General features: G+C 32.7%; 1 protein-coding gene and 1 pseudogene across 1 annotated transcript in view; one reads left to right on the top strand and one right to left on the bottom strand.

Annotated features, from left to right (window-relative positions):
- The window catches only part of LOC149566408 (SNF2 domain protein), a 49149-nt gene extending 45273 nt beyond the window's left edge, over positions 1-3876 (bottom strand). The window contains exon 1 of the mRNA XM_089819767.1: positions 2368-3876. Coding sequence (XP_089675893.1) covers positions 2368-3550 — 1183 coding nt within the window. The 5' untranslated portion in view covers positions 3551-3876. The remainder of the gene's footprint in view (positions 1-2367) is intronic.
- Positions 3877-7210: 3334 nt separating this feature from the next.
- LOC149566407 (uncharacterized) lies at positions 7211-7852 on the top strand (annotated as a pseudogene).
- The last annotated feature ends 18950 nt before the right edge of the window (positions 7853-26802 follow it).

Below are 26802 nucleotides of genomic sequence, written 5' to 3'. Positions count from 1 at the left end.
CCCCCTCTCTATCTGTAATATCTTAATATATTTTGAAAGAATCATATATACGTACATACAAATACACACACACAGAGATATATCTGTATGTATGTGTGTGTATTAAATTTTTATTCTGCCGTCCACTATTTTTGGCCCTATAGGAAACGTCCCAGAAAAAAATCTCCTGCTATTTCCCCATTTCCATCTCCAAAACACTGTGGAACATAGATTAAAAACTATGACAACTGTTGCTAAAACCAGGAAGTTGGCTGGGGCCGAGAAAATGAATGAGCAAATATATCACTTGATCTGAATATTACAACAAGGGACAGCATTGTCTAAGTGGCCATCTGTACTGCATTAAATAAAACATCTAAACAAACTTAACAAAGCCTTCATTACCATCAATTCCAAGCAGGTGCTATTAATAAATGAACAGCATATATTTAGAAAGGATGTCTCTTCTATAAAGAGACATACTGTAGTAAAAATTGTGACTCTACATTTCCCTTTAGGATAATAAACCAGGACCTGCTCTTTGTTGAATGCATGTAATTATTTGAAAACAACATTTGATCTGACATCAGAAAGTCAGACAAATAAGAAATCACAATTTAAGTTTACTTCAGAAGAAAGGCAGCCAACTATAATATTTGGTAAAAGTGATTGATATGCAATATGGTTAAATCTATTATTTGTTAATAAATCAGTTAGGTATTTATTATTAATTGAATTACATTGTGAATCCATCAAGATTATTAGAATTAGCAATAATTCAATTAATTTTCCTACAGGCACTCATAAATGAGATTATTAAGGAAAGATGATAGGGAGATGCAGTAGTACCAGTTCCCTCAACGAAGTGGACCACCCAATGTTGGCTTGCTTGTAGGCAAAGGGGTTGAATTGTCTTAAATCGCAATTCTGCACCCTTGGGCTTAGTTGTGGAGAACAGTCTACCGGCACACAACCATGCTGCTTCTCAAATGCTTAATGTGGCTGGCCGTTGGACACAAAGCTATAATATGTATCAAAATGCATTTAGGAGATGTGGTTTATCAATAGGAATCATAATGATTATTTTGTTGATGTTAATTAATGTTTCTTTTTTTTAATTTCAATAGTTATTATGTAATTTAGTTGTAGAATATACTCTTTGTAAATACATTGTATTGTTGGAATTGTTATTTTCGGGCAAAAATCAGGGTTTCCCCAAAGAAGATATTCCAAATTTTGATAGCAATTACCTACCCACTACTAAGCATTATTAAAAATATAAGACATTCCAAAACCTTGTTCCACCGTCCCTCCATGGTGTGGTTACTACCATCAGTCCACTTCTTATTTGAGTCACTTTGGGCACAAAAGCCAGAAAACCGTACTGCTAAGAAATACTGAACTTGTCTTGCCACTAATACACAGAACCAAGGGTCTGTTTCGATCCTGAAATAGTGAACTTGACTTGGTATTTTCTTCATTTGCACCTTCCAACACTATGGAGATTTCATCATGCTAACTTGCCTCACTTTCAATTTTACTTTTACTTTAAAGCCCTGTAGACCTCATTAAGAATTATCATTTCTCAGTTTTACATATTTTATGTTGTTTTAAATAACCTAGCATAATTTCCATTTAATGACCCATCCTCCTCTCTAATCTCTAGTTTAGTAATTGTCAATTTCAGATATCCCCAAAGGTCATCTGGAGGTCGCTCCAGATATTTGAATGTGGCTGAAAATAGCATGGAACTATAATTCAGCTGGGAGACATCAGAAATAGACTATTACATGATTTTATGATATACGTAAATTTCAGAAAAACAAAAAATGTTGATACAGTGACTAAATAATTTAGAAACAAATCTCAAAGTATATTGATAAGATTAAGACATTGGAATTAGTCTTATAGGGTTAGATAGTAGTAATAAAGACCACTCTGTCATTTTTCAAAACAAAAACTTAACAAGTGACTTATGTTCACATAAACAGACTGCATGAGATGGAGAGACTTAGAAAAATGTCTCCTTCCCACTGCAGATGTCTCCTTTTGTCTCCGTTTGTGCTTTCGTTATGTTCCCAAGTTTTCAAAATGTTAATTCTGATAAAATTAATGACTAGTTGCAAAAGTCCAAGATGTTGTTAAGCGATGGCACTACCAGCACTTCAAGACAGTGACCATGTCTAGAATAATGCCCCTGCCTTACCGTAATCATGCAAGCCATAAAACAAGACATGATGTAACGAAGGCAATGCATTCAAGGATGACTCAGTTTAAATACTAAATTGTGGCCCAAGCTATCCACAATTATGATCTGAACAGACGTCCACAGTCTCACTAAAAATTGACTTAAAAAGATAAGCTGCAACAGAAAGAAAAATTGCTTACCAAAAAATCCGATATTATTCGCAGTGCCTATGGAATTGACAGCCGTAATCATTAAATTCTGCTGCAATTCTACATCTCTGCCTGTGCAGCGGCTACCTACCTTCCTCGTCCTACGCCGGTCAATGACCTCCACAACAAGCTGCAACAGACTTACCTCCAAAACAACCACACTGGCCAAATAATCAACACTGCAGTTCTCTTCTAACAAGGCTGCATGCACGAAAGGCGAAATAAAAGGGAAAAAGTCCCCCAAATCCTTCTCAATAGAACAATTCAAAACCTTATCACGATCCCAAAAATCAATACTGTTGAACAAAGCACCACAGCAAGGCAAAGCCCTCGCCAAACCTAATTCAATACTAGATTTTTCCCCCTTATTTCCACAAACGGCTATGTAACCAGCAATTTGTCCCACAATATTCTTCAGAGATCTCAGGGTAGCCTTGTTCAAAGTTTTCGAGGTAGAATCTGCCACCAATTTTGTAACAGCATCCACCAATACGACAATAGTCGGAGCAAGTGCGGCTATTGAAATCGAAGCACTGTACTGATGCCCCACTGTACACGCAGCCAAGCACTGAAACAAAGCTTTTGCAACAGAAACCCTGGAATTAGCTCTGCCAACTACCAACTCCCTGGAATTCGCATTGTCAGGCGCCAAACCCCCGGAATGAGCTCTGTCAGATAGCAAAACGCTAGAATTATCGCAATTGGAATCCAGATCCTTTGTTTGACAATTTTCCTGCATGAACTTGACGGCGCAGAGACACCATAGAAGCTCCAAAGGTGGATCTTCAGCTTCCTCCAACAACATTTGTGAAAACCTTTGACGGTAATTTATTGAGGCATCTAGTTTTCCGTCGCGGAAGTTCCGGAGAAAGGCATCCACCTCGCTTCTGACTGCATTTATGCGCTCTTTTCTGGACCGTATTATAAATGTTTTTGGTGCTTTTTGTTCCTGAAGGGCGCGATAAAGAAGTTCGAGAAGATGATCTTCATTTTGTAGAAGAATATTTTTAAGTGAGGACTCGGGCAGACCTTGAATCGAAGAATTTAGAGAGTGTTTCAAAGCTGGTGAGGACGATAGAAGATCATTCTCTTCGTTTGAAAGCGAGGATTGTTTGTGCAGCTGATCCACGACGAGCTTAATGAATTTGTTGATTCTTTTCTCTGTCGTTGTCATTGTGGGTTGTAGTTACAAGCAGAATGTTTGACAAAATCCCTCGCAGCCTATTTAACAACTTGGAACTTCTTGTATTATTGCAGGGTTTTACGGAACTCTTTCTTATTCCGAGGGTTTAACAAAACCCTAGCGGAGCGGTAGCAACTATTTCCCATTATAATTTTTTCAATACTGACACAGTATACTGGACTAATGTGAATAGTGGTATTTAGTTGCATGTGTTTGAAAAGTTGGTTCTTTGGTTTAAAGATGTCACAGGCTATAGAGCCTCCGAGAGGATGAAAGAGAATCCCCCTTGCTGGCAATAATCCTCCCGGTAGTACTCTACAAGGGTCCGTTTGGTTGCTGGGATATAAATTAAGCATTGGTATTCGGAATGTTGGCTTTGGGATTTTAGAATTTGGAATCCAGTATATGAATAGGGAATTCAATTTGGGACCATTTGGTTAACCAAGAATTCATTGTGAGAATATAGATTTCCTCCATTTGGTTGCACATTGTGGAATTGGAATACTAACCAAAACAAGCATTATCTTTTTTATTTATATTTTTAAGATGGATGAAATGTATGTTTAATAGTACAACTCATCAATGTCAAATCTAGTCTGAACAAGATCAATGAAAATGAGAATTCAAAGAAGTTGCAACAAATAGAATTATAGAGGTAATTCAACATCGGTAATAAAGAGGAGGTATATGGAATCACAATTTGAATGAAAAGTTAATATCCTGATGAATGCAAAGCTTTCAATACTATGATATAAGGTTTACCTAAACACGTGGTTTTGGCTTATTACAAACCTTTCAAGACTTTTAGGTTTTTCACCTAAACAAGTGATTTTTTCTTACCACAAACCATTCAGGACTTTTAGGAATTTCACCTAAACAAGTGGTCTTGGCTTACCACAAACCCTTCAAGACTTTTAATGATGGGAAACCAACTCTGAACTTTTCTCATGTACAATAATTATTAAGTCATATGAAAAACAATCCATCTACCGAGTCACATGGGTACCAGCTGCTATGCCCACCAATTTTCTAGAAATGTTTTTTAGATACATGGTTCACCAATAAAGAAAACTATATTTTAGAGTGTCAAACACAATAGATAATGAAGTTCTTGCAATAGATTCAGGTACAATACTCACATGAGGGATATTTGATTCAACAATCTTTTATTACAAACCCACATCTTGACAACAACATAGCCTTCATAGTTAGATAGTCACATCCACTTACTTCCAATCCATACACTTCCATCCCACATGTATCAGAAATACATTTCAGACAATCTTCATTGTGTGATAGAAAAAAATACTTTAACATACAATCTCCCAACTATTTTATATTCCTAGACACTCAACTCCCATATTGGTCCACAAATTTAACAACAAACATAAAGCCCAAACTACCCAAGATATATTTTAAGTGTCACGAACAACAATATCAATATCATATGAAGCATATGCCAACAATAGGAAAATCAAAAATAGGAACCTTGATCAGGTAAGCAAAGATATTCAAAAAAGGATGGATAGTTTGGATGCTAGAGTAAGTAATATGGAAAAAACAATCAAGAAATTGGCAAATCAAATTTGCAGAATTTTGGAGACTGTGACCGATAACTTAAATACCTTGCTAAGCAAGATGGACTTGGAATAGAGTACAACCCAAGACTCCTTTGTTGTGAATGAGGATCAGGGCCCGAGCAAGCGCACAAGGACCAATTCCAAGAAGACTAAAGGAGCGGAAGCAAAAAAGCTTTGAAATGAAAGCTTTTGTGGAAAATATGAACATTTTGGCAAATCAAGCTGCAAACTTGTTGAAGACTCTGTAGTTGTCTGGGAGTTGTCCTTTGGCTTTTATTTTGTTGTCTTTTAGTGCATAGTTGTACTTTGGCCTCTTGTTTCTGTGGTTGTTTATATGTTCTCTGAGGCCTTTTATTATCTGAACTTTTATGTTTTTACTTCTTTGATACTTTGTTAAAGGTTTCGAGTCCTTTAAAACCTATTTTTACATAATCAAAACAATATCCTTTCTTTTGTGAGTACCCTTTTGCAACTAATCTAGCTTTAAATTTATCAACATTTCCATCAACATTAAACTTTTTGATTATAAAGATACTTTTGCACCAGTAGCTAAAATGAATACTATTAGACTAATGATTTTGCTTGCTACTAAATTTGATTGGGTTCTTCATCAAATGGATGTTAAATCAACATTTTTAAATGGTAATTTAAGAGAGGAGATTTATCTTGTTCAACTTAAAGGTTTTATAAAATAGGGAAAAGAGCATTTGGTATGCAAGTTTAAAAAGGCATTATATGGTCTCAAACAATCACCAAGGTCATGGTATGAGAAAAATGATAATTTCTTCTTTCAACAAGGATATATCAAGAGTAAAAATGGTCCAAATTTGTACATAAAGAATGATGAACATGGGAATGTTGTTTTGATTTCTTTGTATGTGGATGACTTAATCATAATAGGAAGTTCTATAAAGTTGATTGATGCAATCAAGGCAACTCTATCATAGACATTTGAAATGAGGGATCTTGGAGAAATGCATCATTTCTTAGGAATTGAGGTGTGGAAACAAAATGGTAAGACTTTGATTGCTCAAAGTGAGTATGCAAAGAAGTTAATCCAAAAGTTTAATATGCAAGATTGTAAAGCAACATGTACTCCATTGGAACAAAATTTCAAGTTCTCTTATGATAGTGACACTTTAGAAGTCAATGGGACATTGTATAGGAAAATGGTGGGAAGTTTCAACTACTTGACCACTACAAGCTTTGATACCATATTAAAAAAATAGAATTGAGAAAGAAAGTGGTGACAACAGATAACAAAAGTATTTAATTAATCTGACTACACAATAATACAGATTAGATAACCTCTATAAATAGAGGACTTTCAACTACAAACAAAGAGTCTAAAGCATACATATGGATGGTGTAATGTGACAACACTAACACTTAATAGTATATGCTTACCAGATGTATATGCTTACCGGATCCCTCATTCAGGATTGATTAAGGATCTTGATTTGTGGGTCCATAAATTTTGGTAGGTTTCAAAGGATGAAATTTGGCCACAAAGAAGTGAGATTATAGGATGGTTATTTTGGCTTATAGGTTGGTGTTTATGTTTTTATAAAGTGTGGGCCTAACAGAAAAAATTGCCCTTTGAATTTCAATTTGTCAATAGGATGTGCACCTGAAGAATTGTAGACACATGATGTAGAATCTTGAAGAACAAAGTCCTTGCACTAGATAGGGAAACTAAGAGCTTTACTTTTTGTTTTGTTTTCTGATCATGTACACTTGTTCCAATGGAAAAATTGATGAGATACAAACAGATGACAAATCTGATCCAAACTGCGTGTCCCATATGGTTTCGAATCCCAAAAAATAGGTAGGCAATGCATTTTCCATTAGTTCTTCTCAGAGAAGACTTCTAGAAATTAGTGGTTCATTAGATAAATACAAGATTAAAGCAATAATGTAAAAATTCCAAGAGAATATTTTCAAGATACTTGCTTAGGCCTCCGAAAAGAGCAGGAATTCTCAAATTTAGATCCCCAACTCTTCTTGTCTCCCCTTTTGGAAATTCAAGAGGATAGTTGATGAAAGAGATGGATTATGCAGAGCCACACAAATGCCACAACCTCTTCGTGGTTTGAAGGATGGTTTTAGCATGCCTTTCATTGGAGAAATTAGATGGGTGGTTCTAAAGGGTGCACTAAAGCAATGGCTAAGGAACCTGAAGAATTTGGCACTGTTTATATGGGGTGGCATTGTGGTAGTGTCTGGGGCTATTCTCTTTTTGGTTATGTTTGGGTTTATTAATGGGGCTCTTACCAAGAAGAGTCAAAGGAATGTGTGGTTTGAGATTAATAATCAAATTTTGAATGCTCTATTTACTATGATGTGCCTCTATCAGCACCCATTGCAATTTTATCACATTTCACTTCTTTGTAGATGGGAACCTCGAGATATTATGAAGTTGAGAAAGATCTATTATAAAAATGGAACACTCAAACCTCATGAGTGGATGCATATTATGATGGTTGTGTTACTTCTACATTTGAATTGTTTTGCGCAATATGCACTATGTGTTCGTAATTGAGGATACATGAGGTTAGATAGTCCTATCATTGGTGTTGGTATGTGCCTTGTTGTTTCAATTGGTGCCTCTGCTATAGCTGGAATATATGTCATCCCTAGCCCTCTTGGAAATGATTACAAGACCAAAGATGATTTGGAGGATACAGTAGTCATAAATGCAGAACAAAATTAGTTATATTTGAACTCTATTGATGGGAAACATTTAACTTCTCTACTGGAGAGAAGATATTCTTTTGCTTGCAAGGAAAGTAAGAGAGTGAAATCAAAACTTGTATGAAAGGGGGCCTATATGACTGCTGGATAGATCTCCCCTTGTTATTTTTTTCAACATTTGCTCTTTTTTGCATTTTTGGAGATAAGGTTTCATGATTTAACAAATACATGTAAAGTGACTAGGTAGAAACTAATGGATGAGATCATTTCTATGGTTGTCATGGCTCTCTAATCCAGTATCTACCATTAGATGGAAAATTCAACTCCTCCTTTTCATATAGGGAATGCCTACAACATAATTAGTTCCTGCCATAGTAGGTAACTATAACATTCAATGCACTTCAACTTTTTAATTTGTTTGTCCAATTAGAATAATTTATTATTCAAATACTTTTTGAGCTATAAATTTTTTATATTTATTGCATTAAAAATAATTCAACACAATATATTTATTGACAATTTGATTGGTTGTTTTTGCTAGAGTAGGGAGTGCAACTTTTTCATATTGTTTATCCAATCACAATAAGTTATTATTTAATTACTTTTTGCAACTATAAAGTTTTAATATATATTATATTTAAACTAATTCACAAAAATATATTTATTGACAATTTGATTGGTTGTTTTGTGCTACAATAGGGCTTGCAAGTTTTTGTACACAAAATGCAACAAATTATTTGAGAGACTTTATACATTTTACTATTGCATACAAAGACAAATGCTAACTTAAAATAAAGAATGTATCACATTTAGCTTCTCTCTTCTTCACTATTTACATCCAAACCGACATAATATTTGACCTTATATTATGTCATTATTGTAAATTATAGAATCTGTCCCAATTATCTTAGAGCGATTAACTCTGATAACACTATATGAATTGAAGAGCTTAGCCTAGTCCTATTTATTATATTGTTCGTCACTTACAAAATTTACCAACACCTATATTGATAAAAAAATTTACAAGTACAAGAAAGAAACAACTAACTCAAATTTGTTTTTCAAGCTACCTAGGAAACATACTTTATGTTTTTGTCTATGAAACATAATTCATATTTGTTTCTTCTATCAGCAGGAACTAGACGCCATGTGTCCTTGTTCACTAGCCACGAGACTATATCTTCAATCGAACAATCCTATAAGGAATCCCACTTAGTTTGATAACCATTTATTTGTTTAGTCATGAGACTATATTTGATCTATCATGGGAAGATGATAAGATAAATGATATGATAAAGATGTATGAGGTCATAAGTAGAGATTCTGTTTAATCTTTTGCAATCAAATCAAGAAACTCTTCATGATTCTTTTCAATGAAGAAAATGGTTCACTTGTGGAATGTGCAAGGATTGAGCCTCCCTACACATAAATATCAGGGTAAACAAATTGTTTAAAGAAATTAGATTGATGTTCTTATGTTGCAAGAAGTAAAAATTAGTAATGTCCACCTTAAAGTTTCCCTTGCTTTCATCTAGTTTGGTGCCCATTTTTTCAACACCAATCACAATTGCAATGATGGTGGTGAGGGTGGTGTGGTGTTAGTCACTGCCTCATGGCTGGCTAAATATTTTGTTGCCTCTAGTTTTGATCATATTAGAACATTGTGTTTGGGCTACCACTAGTTTTGATCATATTAGAACATTGTATTTGGGCTACCACTTGTATTAAGAACATGTTAATTTGGCTTTGCTCCCTACATGCAAGCAATTATTCTTCAAAGATATTCATATTGTGGGATTGGTTTTGTATCATTGGTACTCTCAATTTCTTGAGAATACCATGTTGATCTTGTCAAAATATCATAACTTTTGCTCTCAAGCATTCAAGTACTTAGTGAGTTTCATGTTTTATCATGTGAAAGTATGTTCCCCACATTGTTTCTAGCCCATATGTACATTTTGAACCCCTAATTTGCAGACTAAATTGGTTATGTAAAGTTTCATGTCTAACTATCTTGCAATCTGCATTTTTTTGTCAAAGAGTTTATCTAATTCAATAGGCCCACTTTGTAATTGAATATGCTGAGTCTTGTTAGGTGTCATGACCTCCTGACTTGGGGATGTTCTTATTGTATATCAAATAGGTTATGTTCTATTTTTGAGCCCCCCACGGTCAGTTTTGACCCATTTTCCATATGCATGGTTGAAGGTGTTTCATATTTTTTTCACTTTGTACTTATTCTAAAAATTTGAGTTGCTTAATTTTAGGTCTTGTATATTAGGACTTGTGATTAATGAGTGCAAAATAGACACCACAAATTACCCATTTATCCATCAAATCTTGATGAGTACATCTACCGAATTTGCTAAGTCCATTCCATTTTGAATTTACTGAGTTTGCCTTATTGCTTAGTGCAACAATTATCAAATGGTCAACTTTGCAAGTTTATAAATTTGGAACAATTGATTGTCATCAATCCCCAATTGTAGTCAGGTATTCTCCATATCAGAGAGAATCAATATCCTAAGTTGCAAGGCTTCAGGTGTCCATCTATCAATTTCTCAAGGCCAAATCCATTTGCAACTTATTCAATTTTCTTGGTTTTCTAGTATGTACACTTGTAGGTGATCATTTTGAGGAAAGTATGTTTTACAACCTACATATCATCATGATGTCCAGCTTGTTGATCCATAATTGTGGCACCTTCATGCCAATTTCCAAGCTCCTGAGACTCTAGCTAATATTTTTATTAGATCCATACGAAGCACAAGTTATTGTTGATTGACTTATTTAGTTGCAGATCTAAATGAAAGGAGCATGTCTAGAGATTAAAATCTATTAACCTAAATATGGTCATGTGTTTTCATTTTGTGAGATTGTTCTTTGTGGACCAAAGAGTGTGTTTGTTGTAACGCCCCACTCAGGAACCAAAAAGAAATAAATCTAATATGTTACAAAGTTTACAAAACTATTTTTTTTAAAGTTTAAACAACATCAAAGTAACAATGTGAAAGCAATATACACATGCAAAATATTTACACACATGCAATTACAATATAGATTTCTTTCTTGAAGGGTTCCTTCGCATTGAGTCATGCTTAAGAAAGCTTTATTAATAAGTTTAAGTCTCAATTATAATGTCCATAATCATAAAATGAATAAACACATATATAATATCATATACACATACATAAAATGACTAATATTCTAGAGTACATTCAGATAACATCATCCATTGTTCATGTCACAAGGTATGCAATAACAAATATAAGTACATCAATATACAATACAATATTCAATAGGATCTCAAAACACAAGATACATAGATACATCAAATGAACATAAGTCTCTAAGATCAAAATAAGAATGATATACAACTGTATCAACAAGCATCCAACATCTGCCAATCTGAGGGGGACCCAAATGGTAAGAAGACACTACCTCTAGATCATGTGGTAACCTAATCAGGCTCTCACTCCCATTATGTAGGAGAGATAATGTACAATCCACACATAGATAATCAAATCATAAAACAATCCTAGGTAAGGAATCCTGATAGCCAAATCTACCTCAAGGGTAACACAAGCTATTGATAAAGAAAAAAAAACTTATCCAAACCAAAATTGACAACAGATACAAAGTACAAATCAACTATCAAAATAAAAAAAGATACAACCACCTCCAAATCAATGTCAAGTGCCACATGCACAATAACCAATAGATAACTACTGTCATCAATAAAAGTAAATCATCAATCACTAGCTCCGACAATAAAAATACCACTAATGAATAATTGGCATACAATAATAAAAGTTAATTGTCAACGATAAATGACATATAATCAATAAATAATAACTCACAATAAATACACCATCAAAAGTAATATCCAACAAGTACAGTACAAATAATTACACCACCAAAGGCAAATGTAAAGAAAACATAAAGGAGACTTAGGCTACATACTGTGGATTATCATCACATGAGCCAACTCTAAGGTTACCCTGGTAGTCTCTTAGGAACCCAACCCCTAGTGATTCTATCTAAAACTATAATACCCTCTTGTGAAGATGAGGAAACTAGTCATACTTCTTAAGGTATCATCTCATTGTCATCCTTAGCCTATACAAGCACTCAAGGCATGGATGAGGAAAACTCTCTAACTTATATTTTTAATTTATTTCAAGGCATGAGGGAGGAAAGTATTTTAATTACTATGTTATCACTTGTTACACAACTTACGATGAGTTACTCTGATAGCCACTTTGGGTCATTGCCCCCATTGCAAACCACTCACATAGCTATGCACCTAGACTACCTTCCCAAAACTCACAAACCATAATTGTGTCCCATACCACAAAAGTAATATTGATCAAATTTGGTTCCTTAAGAGGCAACCTAAAAATAACATCAGTTCTCAAAATCTAAGTTCTCATAAATGCTCATCAAAAGAAATCTCATAAAAGAAATCTCAATTTAAATCATAAAGTACATGATGAAATCCAACCAAATAATCATAAAAGAAATTTTAAAAACGCCTCTGGTGCACATCCTAACTTGGCTATTTAAACAATTCACAAAGAAAAAATATCACAAAAATAAACATCACAAGACTATAAATAGAATATTTAAGAAAACACACAGTTTTCATCCATATGATTTAATTCCACCATTTCCTCTTGTTTAATTTGAGCCATAAGTATGTCTTTAAAAATAAATTAAGAATATACTTGTTAATATAAATTATTATACTAATATACTTATTTAAATCAAGAAGTATTTGAATGTCAAATCTCTTTGTGCATATAAAATATCATGCAATATTATCTTGTTATTAATTTAAATAATCTTAAATCATGACTAATTTAATTAATAAAATAAATGTATATTATTACATTAAAAATTAATATCAATTTCATTTCTAAAATATTAATTTGACTTCTATTTAAGTCTAATAGTAATATTTACTTTTCCTTTAATTCATGATGCAACTAGAGATAACTCAAACTTAAAATTTTAATTTTAACTGAGTTATCTACAATTTCTCTCATAATATTAAATATTCATAACTAGATGATCATATAGTGAACTCCACTATTGCTTCTCTTAAAATACAACTAAATCACAATATATCCCATTAAGAGTCTTAAATGTAATTGATATTATAAAACCCACTTATAAAAAAATAAATAGTATTATATTTTTTATTTTTTCAAAATAAATAAATAAATAATATTATTTTTTAAAATTTATGAAATTAATAATTAATCATAAAAAGATTTTATTTTTTAATAAAAAAATCTGAAAGTTAAATTATATTTTTATAAAATCAAAATAAACATACAATGAGTATTTTCACATGCTTTTGATCTTTCAAATCATGCAACTATACTATACTTAGTTTTCTATCTCAAGTATATTTGTTTTCACATGCATGCATATGTTTAGTTACAAGATGTTTTCCTCTCAATTAATCTTTTACTTTTTCAATAAATTTTGCAACCAAATTATTTTAGATATAAGAAGTATTTATCTTTATTTGAAGAATTCATGATAATCACATGGTTCTAATGACAAATTTAAAGTTGAAAACTTAGCTATTCAGTTTGTTATTTTATTCCAATTTTATATCATCAAGTTTTCCTTATATTAGTAATGACTTTAAAATAATACAATCCAAATAATTTTTTGGATTTTTCTACAATTTTCCTTAGTCAAGTTTTCTTGATTAGTAAATTTTACTTTTTAAAAAATCCATAACATAATTCTTTATCCAAAAATCAAAACAATAAATTAATAAGCATTATGCAAGCACCTATGAAGACACAAAGTAGATAGATCTTTCAATAAAATTCTATAATGGATTTTCAAACCCTACCTCAACACCACAACTAAAATTTGAGACAATCTCTGAAGCATGCAAATCTAAACCCTCCAAAACTTTCAACAATCTTTTGATCTAATTCCAAATTTTGCTTCCCAAATCTTGTGTGTGTAAAAATGAGCTTGAATATCTTGATAAAGAGTTTAACTCTACCCAAGGTTTCCGATTTTCCAACATGCAAAGGCATCTCTTTAAAATAAACTTTTATTATTTAATCCTTTCATGCACACTTAAAGAACTTTTAATTAAAATATTCTTTTATTTTATTTCCTTCCACTTTATTAATCAGTGCAAACACTATATAAAGCGTAATTTATTATTTAAAATAATAATAATAATTAAAACTCATTATTTAAATGCAACTCTAATTTAATTATTATCAATTAAATATTTATAATAAAATAATATTAAATCTTTAATCTTTTAATCTTTTAATTCTTTTTTATCCAACTTCTTAATTTAGACTTTTAAATTAAATCTTATAAATTGAAGCACATATATTTAATTAATTTTTAAATATCATCGTATTCTAATTTCTCTCTAACCAATTTTCTAAATTAGACTTATAAATTAAGCCCTTTCAATTAAAGTAAATATTTAATTAGTTTTTAATTAATTGAATATTCTTATAGTTTAATATTTTTTTATTTAAATAATATTTAATAATTCTGAATATTAAATGATTAACCTAAATATTATAATTAAATCATTTACCAAATAAATCACATAGTCAGATACACATAAAAGAAACATTACCAAAACTCAAAATCAAACAACACATGCAAAGATAAACTCATAGGTTTAAAAATGGTGGAAAGTTAGATACATGTCCTCCTTCTTAGAACAATTAATTCAGCTATCATGGCTAGGATTGGACCTAAATATTATTTCTCCATTTTTACCATTGAATTATTGCGATAGGGCACACTCATCCTAAGAATTCAAGAAAGTCATTGTTTGGTATCTGTAAATCTATATAAAATACGAGCATGCACATGTGCATGTATAGATAAGCTAAACAAACAATAGCGTGGAGTGGTACATCACGTAGATCCTAACTACCAGGTGACTACGATTCCCTCCCTCAACCATATTAGGCACATCAAACATAAATGTAAAACAAACACACACACCATACACATGCAAGTATGGGTTAAGCATAATAGTAAATCTTAAATATAAATAGCATCATATTCTAACATGAATATCTCATCATCATGAGGACATACTAGACATATTTCTAAGGCACACCATATGGCATCATCATAAAAGTAATTGCATTAACTAACTAAGAGAAATTAAAGCATCATCACTACTAGTAGGAAATTGTTACAACTTGACGAAATCAACTACTCAACATATCAAAGTATTGCATTTCAAATATCAAATAAGGGCTAGTACATCTATAGAAGAGTCATATAGAAATTTAAAGTCATATAGAACTTTAACAATTAAGTCTGCAATGATAGAAAAGGAGGGGTATTACATTTATCAAGTGTCTGGATGCAATAATGTACTTTGGTCAGTTTTTTAGGCTAGTCAAGATGACAATTCTAGTCAATCGTGACACTTTGTAGGTTGGTTGAAAATAAGGTTTTGGTGATCAATTGATGTCAATATTTGATCAAAGTGCACAATGAGATTACTCAAAGGTTCCTTAATTAGTTGGACAAGCAAGTTTATTGAAATTAAAAAAAGTTGGGCCCACCTAGGACTGAGTCACTTTACTATGGCATGGCTTCAAACTTTCAATGAATAACTTTTATTGACAAATAAAAATCATTTAAATGATGATATAAGGTATAGGTCATTGGTTGTTTGATGTTTCCATTGTCCTTATTGTGCAAGGCACAATGTTTTAAATAATTTTATGAAATGTGTAATGATGATGATGCATTGTTAAAATTTTACAAAAGGGTTTCTCTACTTTTCAGTAGTACAAACACTCAACAGATAAAAACCTAAAACACACATGCATTTTAGCTGTTCAAGAGACTAAGCTTTTTTTAATTTTTCAAAATTCTTCATTGTAGAGGACTTTGTAGGGAGAACAAAATTATGGACGATGTGGTTACAAGTTTTCCTTCATTTTAAATGTTCAATCCATGAACATCAACATTGCAAATGGAAAATTTACAAACCATTAGAGGGTGTATTTTTTGTTAAGCCTAATGTAACAATCATGTATTCCATATCAAAAGGGGGTTCCTTCATTTTGGGTTGAAGCGAGCACCGATGGTCCATGTCAAGCTTTAATTGAAGTTTTCATATTTATTGCAAAACTTTCAAACTTCTTCACTGGTGTTGTTGGGCATAGATTGACATCCCAAACAGTTTTCAGAATGAGAGTTGTGGCAAGGGAGAGTTAAATCATGTATAGGGGGTTATTTTTAAAATGAAAAAGGCATGACAGGGGTTTAATAATATCTCTTCAGACACATTACAGTGAAAATGACAAGTATCACAAGGGTTTTCATAAGTTTTAAGTCACAAAGAAGGATTGTTTGGGCAAATGCAAAGAATGGGAGAAGTAACATGGTTGTTGGCTCGTGATTCAACAAAATTTTAACTACCAAGAAGCTGAAACAAAATATTGCTAAGGATAGCTAATTCCCATTATCAACACACTTCAATAGAATCCAAAACAACTAACAAGGCAACAACTTCTACTCTTCAAGCTCTGCAAAACCTAGGTGGATAAGCATAAGAGCTACTCACACAATTTGTGCAACCCAAGAGTAAGCAAAGGTCTACAATTCATCTCCATTACATAAAAGAGAAACATGATTTGATTTTAATATTTTAGCAAGATCCATAAATAAACCAACTAGAAATGAAAGCTCCTGCAATTATGATTAGTGTCTTTTTCATTAGGCATTTGAATCATAAGACATTCAACAAAGTAACACTAACTTGTGAGATAAATTTGGATCTGTGAAGTGTTGCCTTACAACCCTTCATAATAGTGATTTAAACTCAACGTACTTACCAAATCCACCCATACAATCAACAAAACCATAATCTCTTTCAAGCATTTTAGTCAATCTATTACATTGAAGCATGAGATAATACCATGTACCCCACAACAAGACAATGAAAGACAACAAAACTTTGTTTCATTTTATTCAAACTTTATAGATTTACAAGAATGGAGAGAATAAATTCAAAACCTTTTTCTCATTAAAATTCACACTATCTATGATCTAAAATGGAGTATGACTCAAGGGATTCAAAAACCTACAATGGAATCAACCCATATTCATTATTTTTCTCAAAGGGAAACTATACATATGTTGTTCATAGACAAGGAATGTTGAAAGAATGGTTGAAACACTAGCTGGAACTTGTCCAAAAACTTGGAACCAACACGGAAAAATGAAAGAGAAGAAGAAGATATAGGAGAATGGAGAAGGGTCAAATCTGATCTATATGTGCCATGTGTCCTCTTCATTTTCCATCCACTATTAAAGAAAATCCTCTCTCCTCTTTCCCCAACTGAAAGCCAAATCAAATCTCATAATTTGGGGGTAAAAGCACAAACCTATGTCACCCTTTGGTAAAGGAAAAGGCTAACAAAAGTATAACTGTTCATCTTCAATGACATAAAACTGGTAATATTATTTAGAATTTAAAAATGAAGTAAACTAATGAAATGTGTAGAAATGGTTAAAGTTTAAGGTTATAATTTTTAATAATTATTTGGAATAAGAAATGATATATTTTCCTAATTTTTATAGACAATTCTTAGTTGTTGAAAATTGTTGAAAATTAGGGGTTTAGTTCCCACCACAAAACTATATGAAAATAAACTTATTTTCATTTGAACTCAGACTATGTTATAGATAACACATATAGCTAGAACAATAAAAAATAAAAATAGACTTTAGACCTATATTTTCTCTTTTATAGTGATTCAAATCTCAACTCACCTCAAATCGATAGTTTTCATCTCCCACCACATTTTTCAAAACAAATCTATTCTAAAAAGAAGAAAATTTATACTTTCGGAAAGAGAACTCTCTCCTCTAGAACGTCATATATTTTTTGAATTTTTTGATATGATTTAGTATTTTTTTGTTTCTCAAAATTGGCATCTTTTCGAGTGTCAAAATATGTGCTTGTTGAATTTTTTAAGTACAATATACTATATTTAATTAAAACACTATAAAATCTATATGAAAATATTCTTGACTTTGAGATCTATAAAATGATGTTTATATTTCACTAAAAAAATCATAAAAAATAGTAAGAGTTATTGAAATGCTAATTTTTTGAAATAATTTTATTTCTTTAGTAATTGGATACAAACTAGTATAAAACGTGTATTTAATAGATGTTTCCAATTGGAAAAGTGTGAGACCATATATAACTTAGCTAGAATTAATTTATCTAGATCATATGTTTAAGAAAAACTGATTTTTGGATAGAAATACTCAAATTCAGTCATTTTGATAAGTCAGCTTGAAAGGTAACACAACTTTGTATTTTTACCCTTGGTTACAACTAACTCATAAAATATCATCAAAATGATAAGGAAAACCTCCTGGAGAAAAGATCAAACTACTACTAAAACCCAACTAAAAGAGCTACCAAAGTATCAAAGAAGCAAAAAAATGTTGTTGGAAATACCTCTTCCAAAGTTGGGAAAAATTGAGATGACAAAATTGCAAAAAGATGCCTCTAACTACTATTGAAGAGTCACAAAAAGGTCAAGAAGATTTAGTTGAGAAAGTCTCTGCTAAAAATACCTCAAAAGCTTCTCTATAGTTAGGTCCGCACTTGTTTCACTACCAAAATGAAAATCCTCATCAAGACCTTTTGGGAAATATATAATACTATATGTTTGTCTAACATTTGCAACATCTAGCCCTTGTTTTAAATCGTATGGTTTCAATAAAAATAGAGGCCTGCAATTAAAAAAATATAAATATGTCTTCAAAATAAAAGTATACATCCAATCCTATTGGCTCAAATATCCAACTAGTAGAAATCCCCCTCTAAAAATCCTCATTTTTCATCAATTGCACTATAAGTGGAACCCACCGTGTTCTATCCTTTAACATGTTTTGAGCACTCAAACTATGATATATCACATTTAGTTGACAAGTTGTCCCTTCTATGAGTTTCCAGGTGAGCCCCACAAGATTTACATTCCCTACATGAGTGCACACTTCAAGGTCTCCCCCTATATTTTGGCCAAACCTTTATGAAAGGCCCTTTTGGCTTTTCCCTCCAAATCCATGCTCTCTACTATTTTAATATTTTATTTAAAACTTGTTCCATACCTCAAAATTGGGTTGACTAGTCAACTTCCATGTCTTGACCTTTGATTGGCTTTGACAATCTATATAATCCGTCCAGTCATTGCTAGTCCCTATCACCTTTCACCATGTTATTGCCACATGACACTTGCTAATTTGTTAGATTGGCTACCTCATCATCAACTCACTAAGCATCTCCCAGACCTGCTAATCCATGTAGCACAATCTCACATTTTCATGTTCTCAGATAACCCTCTAGACAAAACATGAGATTTTTCCATATGTCATCTCCATCTAGTTAGCTTCCTAGGACCCATGTCACATGGAAAGTATTGATTCACTTGTTAATCATCCATGTCACTTCCTTGTTAACCACTTATCAGGACCAAACTGCCATTTGTCAACATATCATGTTTTTGCATTATCTGATAGCACTCTTATGAAAACATGATTTTTGTCATGTGTCCATTTGCTAATGTCATCACCAAAGTTTTCCTAAAAATGGGTGCCATGTGTCACATTAGCATTGGTCATTTGGGTTGACTATCATGACCACACCAACATTTGTCAACATATCATGTTTTTGCATTATCTAACAAAACTCTTGCAAAAATACGATTGTCTGTCATGTGTCCATTTGCTTACATCATCACCAAAGTCTTCTTAGAAATGGTTGTCACTATTAGAAAGATTTAGAATAACTAAGAGGGGGGTGAATCAATTATCCTCTTATCCAGATGTACCAATTAAACTTTTGAATACTTCAAACAACTTAAATCTATTCATTCAGTAGCTCTGTCTCTATAGTAACTTATCCGTAACATAAATGTGTAGTTTGTTGTCCCAATAATAACTAACTTGTAGAATGTAAAACATTAAACATTAAAACATCTCAAATAACATCCACACAAGTAAGACACCAGGATAATGCAAAAGCCCAATTTGGGAAAAACCACAAGTAACATGTCACCAATTTTTCACTCTTTTGAGTGAGCTCTATTAGGAGCCAAATCTATTAAAGGTTACAATACATACTATTAGGTGTGACCCTGCTAAATGATTTAATCACCTATTAGGAGTGGCCTTGTTATGGGACTTAAGAACATTCCATTAGAATGTCACCTTGATTAAAGGATTTACAAAGGACTATTTGGTCAACCTTGATCAAAGGATTTTAACTAATACAATGGTTAGAAAGTAACAATAGGTTGATCTGAAGAATATAACTCGCTTTGCAAATACAAATCACAATGTAGCTCATCTACTAAGTCATTAACTAGACCTTCATTCATGTCTCCATTACTGTCTTTGATCTAGTTGGAACATCCTTCAAGCAATCACTCTTGACCTCTTTTGTACTCCTTCTTAGCCTTTGCTCTAGTTTGCCAGTCAATAAAATTAGCAATTGCTAACCTCTCTACAATAATCTTTATACCTCCTTAAATAGGTAGCTTTGATCTTTTGCTACTTAAACATCATCGTTGATCTTAGGGTTAGGTTAGATTTATAAATCCTTCCATCTTTTCATTTCCTCCTCTTTCCAAATACTTCTCAAAACTCCTCTTTTAATCCATGTTTAGAAATCCTCAAACATATTTTCTCAAACTTTAAATGTTCTAGCTCATCAATACTTATTCTTTACATGCTTTGACCAATCCAAAAATCCAATTGTCTCAACTAGGAATCTCAATTCCTTCACAAAATATCAAATGCTGACACTAGGTCAATATTGTGTTCCTTGGCCTTGTTCATCACCAAATAACTCAATCATCACTAACTATCTTTCTTGACTTATATTGGTTTCTCTCAGTCTAACTTTTCTGATACTCAGTCTTTTACTGGTGCTGAGTCAACACTATATTTTCTTGGCTTCTACTATTCACTTGGTTGACACAAGCACAACTCGACTTCAACTATAAGTTCCTTAATCTTCTGCTTTGAAGCTCAATTTAGCCTATGCATTTGATCCTTTATTGATAATCTCTTCTAGGCTTCAACTCAACTATCTTCTCCACTTAGTGTTACAATTAAAAAACACATTATCTTATCAACGTCCAACAAATCAAGTGCCCATTGTAATTCCACATAACTCAACCTTTCCATTAGGTCTTCTTGTTATCTCTTCTTCTCAAATTCTCTTCATCAATCATCTTGATATGGAACTCTACTAAGGTAGAATTGTCTCATTAATAAGGTTTGACATCAATGACAACATAACAATTGTTCCAATTATAGTTTCCAACAATCTCACTCTTTGGCATTGATGGAAAAACCTCACTTTAGGTTACCATGCAATCCAAAAAGTTATTCGAGTATCCACTTGATTTGTTTTTGTCAACTCCCTTTGTGTTTAGTAATAGATATTCATTAATATCCTTAGTTTAATTTTGATTCTCACTTTAGTATCCAACAATCTCTTTGATCTCATCTTTTAGTTTCATTCTAATTGTTATCCATGCAACAATGATAGGCAACACCTCTAGACATTAATTGTAACATCTTAGAACTTCATATTAGAACACGAACTCCCTCTTTCTCATTACTGCATTATTATCTATCTTTCATGTATGACTTCTCTCATCTTTAATCTCTCCCTCTTTAATTGCTTTCTTGGAAATTCATAATCTCTCCCTCTTGTATATTTGCTTCTCATGATAATTGTATAATCTCTTCCTCTTTGACAACAATTCCAAAGACACTTCAAGATCTTTATTTGACTATGTCTCATACAACGTCAACATGTAGATATCTCTCTGAACTAGGTTCTCCTCTTGTCATCTTTCCTATGACTAATTCAACATCTTGTGCTTATCTTCACAGCTTTAGGCAAGTCCTAAAGTGCGACTTTCTACATCAAATTGTAAGATATATGAGCAAAACATTTGATGCATAGCTCCATCTTAGCTTAAGTAGCCTCAATTAGGGTAATAACCCCTAATTTACCTCTTAGATATTAATGTGCATCCTTAGGTAATGGTTTTGTGAATATATCAGCTATTTGTTCCTTTGTATTTATGTACTCCAGTCTCACTTCTTTGTCTTGTACCAACTCTCTCAAGTAATGATACTTGATAGCAATGTGCTTGGTCTTAGTGTGCATCACAAGATTCTTAGATATATTCATAACATTTTATTATTATCATAGAATATAACAACAGGTTCAATGATACCTTCCTTCATTCCTTTCAATAATTGTTTGTTCCATACTATGTTGGAATAATTAACTACTTGAGCTACATATTCAACTTTTGTTGTAGACTGAGAAATGTGATTCTACTTCTTGTTTGTCCATACAACTAGCCTCTTTCTTAGAAAGAAAGCTCAACCACTTGTGCTCTTTCTATTGTCAACATTTCCATCCTATTCTTCATCATTATATACCATCAATTCAAACTTGTCATTCTTCTTACAATATAATCCATAGTCCTTTGTTCCTTTTAGATATCTATGTATTCGTTTCACAACTATCATGTGATTTTCCCTAGGATTTGCAAAAAATCTAGCAACTACCCCAACTTCTGGTGTGATATCTGGTCTACTATGGACAACATATTATAGTTTTCCAATCATTGATCTATATAAGGTTTGGTTCACATCAGCAGTGTCATCACTCTTTGAAAGTTTATGTCCAGTAGCCATGGGTGTTCCAACTGGTCTTGAGTTTTCCATACCAAAAGTTTTCAGTATCTCTGTGATATACTTTGATTGTGTAATGTAGATACTTTCCTTCATTTGATATACTTGTAGACCAATAAAGAATTCAATCTCTCCAAACATAGACATCTCAAACTCTTGTCTCATTTCACCTATAAATGACTTACACAATGCATCTTTTCTTCCAAATATGATGTCATTCACAAATATCTCTACTTCTAGTATTTATTTTTTAGCTTTAGCCTTTGAGTATAGATTTCCATTATCATTTGTCCTTGAAAAACCAATATTCACCAAATAACTGTGCAACCTTTCATACCATGCTCTAGGGGATTGTTTCAATCCATGTAGTGATTTGTGCAACTTACATACCATATCCCTTTTGTTTGGGTCAATAAATACTTTAGGTTTTTCAACATATAGTTCCTCTTCCAAAATTCCATTAAAAATTGTAGATTTGACATCCATTTAGTACATTTTGAATCCTTTGTAAGCAAAATATGCAAGTAGAGTTCTCACTCCTTCCAATGTTGCAATAGGGGCAAATGTTTCTCCATAGTCAAGAACTTCTTCTTGTGCATAACCTTTACAAACTAGTCTTTCTTTATTTCTTATGACTTCACCTTTCTCATTTAGCTTGTTTCTAAATACCCACTTTGCACCAATAACATTATTTTCCTTTGGTCTAGGTACCAGTGACCAGGTTGTGTTCTTCTCTATCAACTCAATCTCTTCATTAATTGTTTGAATCCAGTGTTCATTGTCCCAATCATCTTTTACTAATTTAGGCTCAAATTCACATACTAAGCACATATTACTCCTCAATATTTTTCTTGTCATAACCCCTAAATATTTGTCTTCAATGATTTGATCAGGTGCATGGTGTATTCTCACATATTTTGGTAGTGTAGGCTCAGGTCTTCTTACTTCTTTAGGTTCATCTTGTAGATTATCTTTAGGTAGCACTTTATGTATCTCAACTTGTTCCTTCAGTTGTTCAACAATCACTTGTTGATGCTCGACATGCTCTTCCTGATGCTTGACACCAATTACCTAATGCTCGACATGCTGCTATTGTAACTCGACATGCACTAGTTGTTGCTACTTGAAAAATTTCTTCTTAAGTTTAGGTTTGGTGTTGGGCTTACCTTCATTAATGTATGTGAAATTCTTATAAACTTTAGGTTCCTTCTTAGATTCAACTTCATTCTTTTCTTCATATTCATTAACTTTTACATTTGTCCTTTCCAGAACTTTTTTAGTGTTAGAATTCAAACACTTGTATGCTTTGCTCTTAGTAGAATATCCTAAGAATATATAGGCTTCATCACTCTTTGCATCAAGTTTTCCATGTCTACTATCTTTCAATATATAACATTTTCTTCCAAAAACTTTGAATTATTTCACATTAGATATATACCCATACCATAACTCAAAAGGTGCGATATTTGTACCTTTCTTGACTTGCACTCTATTCAAAGTATAAACTATTGTACTTACAACTTCTCTCTAGTACTTAGGTGCAACATTCTTCTCCATCAAAAATGTCCTAGCATAGTCCATGGTTGATTTGTTCCTCCTTTCAGCTATACCATTTTATTAGAGGGGTCTTGTTAGCATGAATACTGATGATACTACATTGGGAGAGTATCTTAAGCATTGGAGTGTATTGACATGTTGCATTCATGACTATGTTTGTTATTGATGTCAACATAACACAGTTTTTGTAAATACTAGTTGAGTAGTAGATATAGATCTTGATGGTATAGACAATGGTTTGGTTGTATGGTGATGCACAATTCTAGACATATTCAGTATAGTGTCCTGGTGATGTGGTCAAGTACGTAGAGTTTGAGTCAAAGTCCTATGGAAGTTGTACCTAATTTACAAAGAGCAGTACAGAGAGAGTACTAGGAAAGCAGTTCCTAATGTTTGTTGGCTATCTTACATCTGAGATGCAATGAAGAGATGTATAGTCAGAAAGTGATAGAGGATAGTCAGTTGATGATGTTAGCAAGTGTGCAAGCCCTATTATTGCACATGTGAAGTTTTGTATAGATTGTCAGCCGACAGTGCTATTGCAATTGTAATTAATTAATTATCTTATTATAATTAATTGGGAAAGCCTCAAGGCCGAATCAAGGAATTATTATGTAGATATGGTATAAAGGAAAGATGTTTTCCTTGTTTATAATGAGAAGAACAAAGTGTATCTATCATTGTATGAATTGCAAGGTGCAAAAAGAAGCAAAGTGCTTACTGAATGCATGCAAGTGATCTAGGGGATTATTGGATGCAAGAATTGTGATCTAGTTGCAAGATCAAAAGGAGGAGAAGTCTGGTTGAGAGGGCAAAGAAAGAGGAATGAACAATAAAATACCATTCTATTATTCTACAAGGAATAATACAAAGATCATTTGGACAATGGGTTCATTGGTCTTACCCTTGAAGCTATTTGGGCAATGGGTCCAGCTATTTTCCACAACTCCTAGTAGGGTTGGCACAATTCCTAATAGGGTTGGAATCTCCCAACAAGGATTCAAAGTCTCCTAATAGGGACTCATATGTACTGAATGTATTCATAGACTCCTAATAGGGTCCATCCTCTAAGAAGAGATACTTATATCAGTACATCATCTTGTGGGTACCATCCCCATCGAGGTTTTCCCTCTGATCAAAGGTTTCCCTAGTTAACATATCTGGTGTTATTGTGTACGAGTAACTTCTTGTAGTTTTAGTTTATATTGCTCATATAGTTAAGTTTGTTTAAGGTTGATAATTGTGATTGAAATTGTTTACACATCAGAGTATCAAGTTTCTTCAATCTTAGTAAAATTTTTACTTTCTTCATGTTACCAATGCTTACCAAATTGTCAAAGTTCACATGACATAGCCTCTTATGCCATAGGCATATATCATTACATTGTACAAATAGGCATGTATCATCAGATAGGTCTAGATAAAATAAGTTACCTCTTTTTTGGTCTCCACTTTCAATCAATTCACTTCCACATCTTCTTTGTAGTGTTGCAATCTTTTATGTCATCAAACTCTTAGTAACTTAGGGAAAATGCAATCTCCAACATTGCATGATTGTGCTCTTATTTCTCTTTTATCTACTGGGATTTCATAGGTGCATGCACTTCTATGTATTTATTGTCCAAGTAATATATTGTTGAATCTCCAATTCCAACAATGTGCAACTTCATTAAACTTTGTCATGCAGGGAAGTTTTCCTTGTTCAACTTGGGTACTGTTGACACAAAAGTCTACACCCTTGCTTGAGGTATGACCCTCAAGTGACCTCATGTAACATGGAAATGACCTCCAAGTGTGGGACTCATGCTTTGAGGTCAAATCTCTAGAGAAGACCAACTTCCTTATAATTAGGATGCACCTAACTACACTTGAGAGGAAAAGAGAGAAGGAGATGCAGGAAATAAAACTACCTAATCTAATCTAAAGTGGGTGATGCACCTAGATTGAATGGTTTCAAAGTCTCTACATGTAGATGCACTACACATGAATGAAACACCCAACTATACTAATCTTAACTCTATTCTACCTTCTAAGAAGCCATATGTAGGTTTAGAACTGGTTGAAGTGCTGAAAGGAAAGAGATTTTACTATACAACAACTATTAGTAGACTTGACACAACACATAGATTTGAGAAGATGAAAAGAAACATTCAAAACAAGGAAATAAAATACATAGATTAATGAATGACAAGAAGAGATAAGAACAAAAATATTTCATTAATGGAAGGCAATATTGCAGAGCATAATGCTACTGCAAAATATAGATAGGGAAGAACCTTTAAAACATATTTACAACTGCCTTTTATAGAGTTCAGACATAACTTTGATATAACATCGAGTTCAAACTCTAACCTGGTAGAGTTGAGATTGTAGAGGAGAGAAATAAATGCTGAGTAGAAGGCAACATGATTAGATGCATGTCCCCATATAGGAAATCAAATCTTTTATGCACAAATTTGGCTCTGAATGGATAGCAAATGATGACCATCATCATTCTAGTTGGATAGATGGACAGGCAAGCGGTGCAAGGAAGAAAATTACATTAAATAAGCATGGAGAACATCAAAAGGTAGTTGTAATTGATCAAAAAGATCAATTTTCCATTAACAAGCTGCTTCTCTTTGTTCTCAACAC

The sequence above is a fragment of the Cupressus sempervirens genome, chromosome 3 (assembly GCF_028749045.1).
Source record: "Cupressus sempervirens isolate cs-2001-9-10 chromosome 3, ASM2874904v1, whole genome shotgun sequence".
NCBI lineage: Eukaryota > Viridiplantae > Streptophyta > Pinopsida > Cupressales > Cupressaceae > Cupressus > Cupressus sempervirens.
Note: the sequence above shows the minus strand (reverse complement) of the source record. Positions and strands in the feature narration are given on the sequence as shown.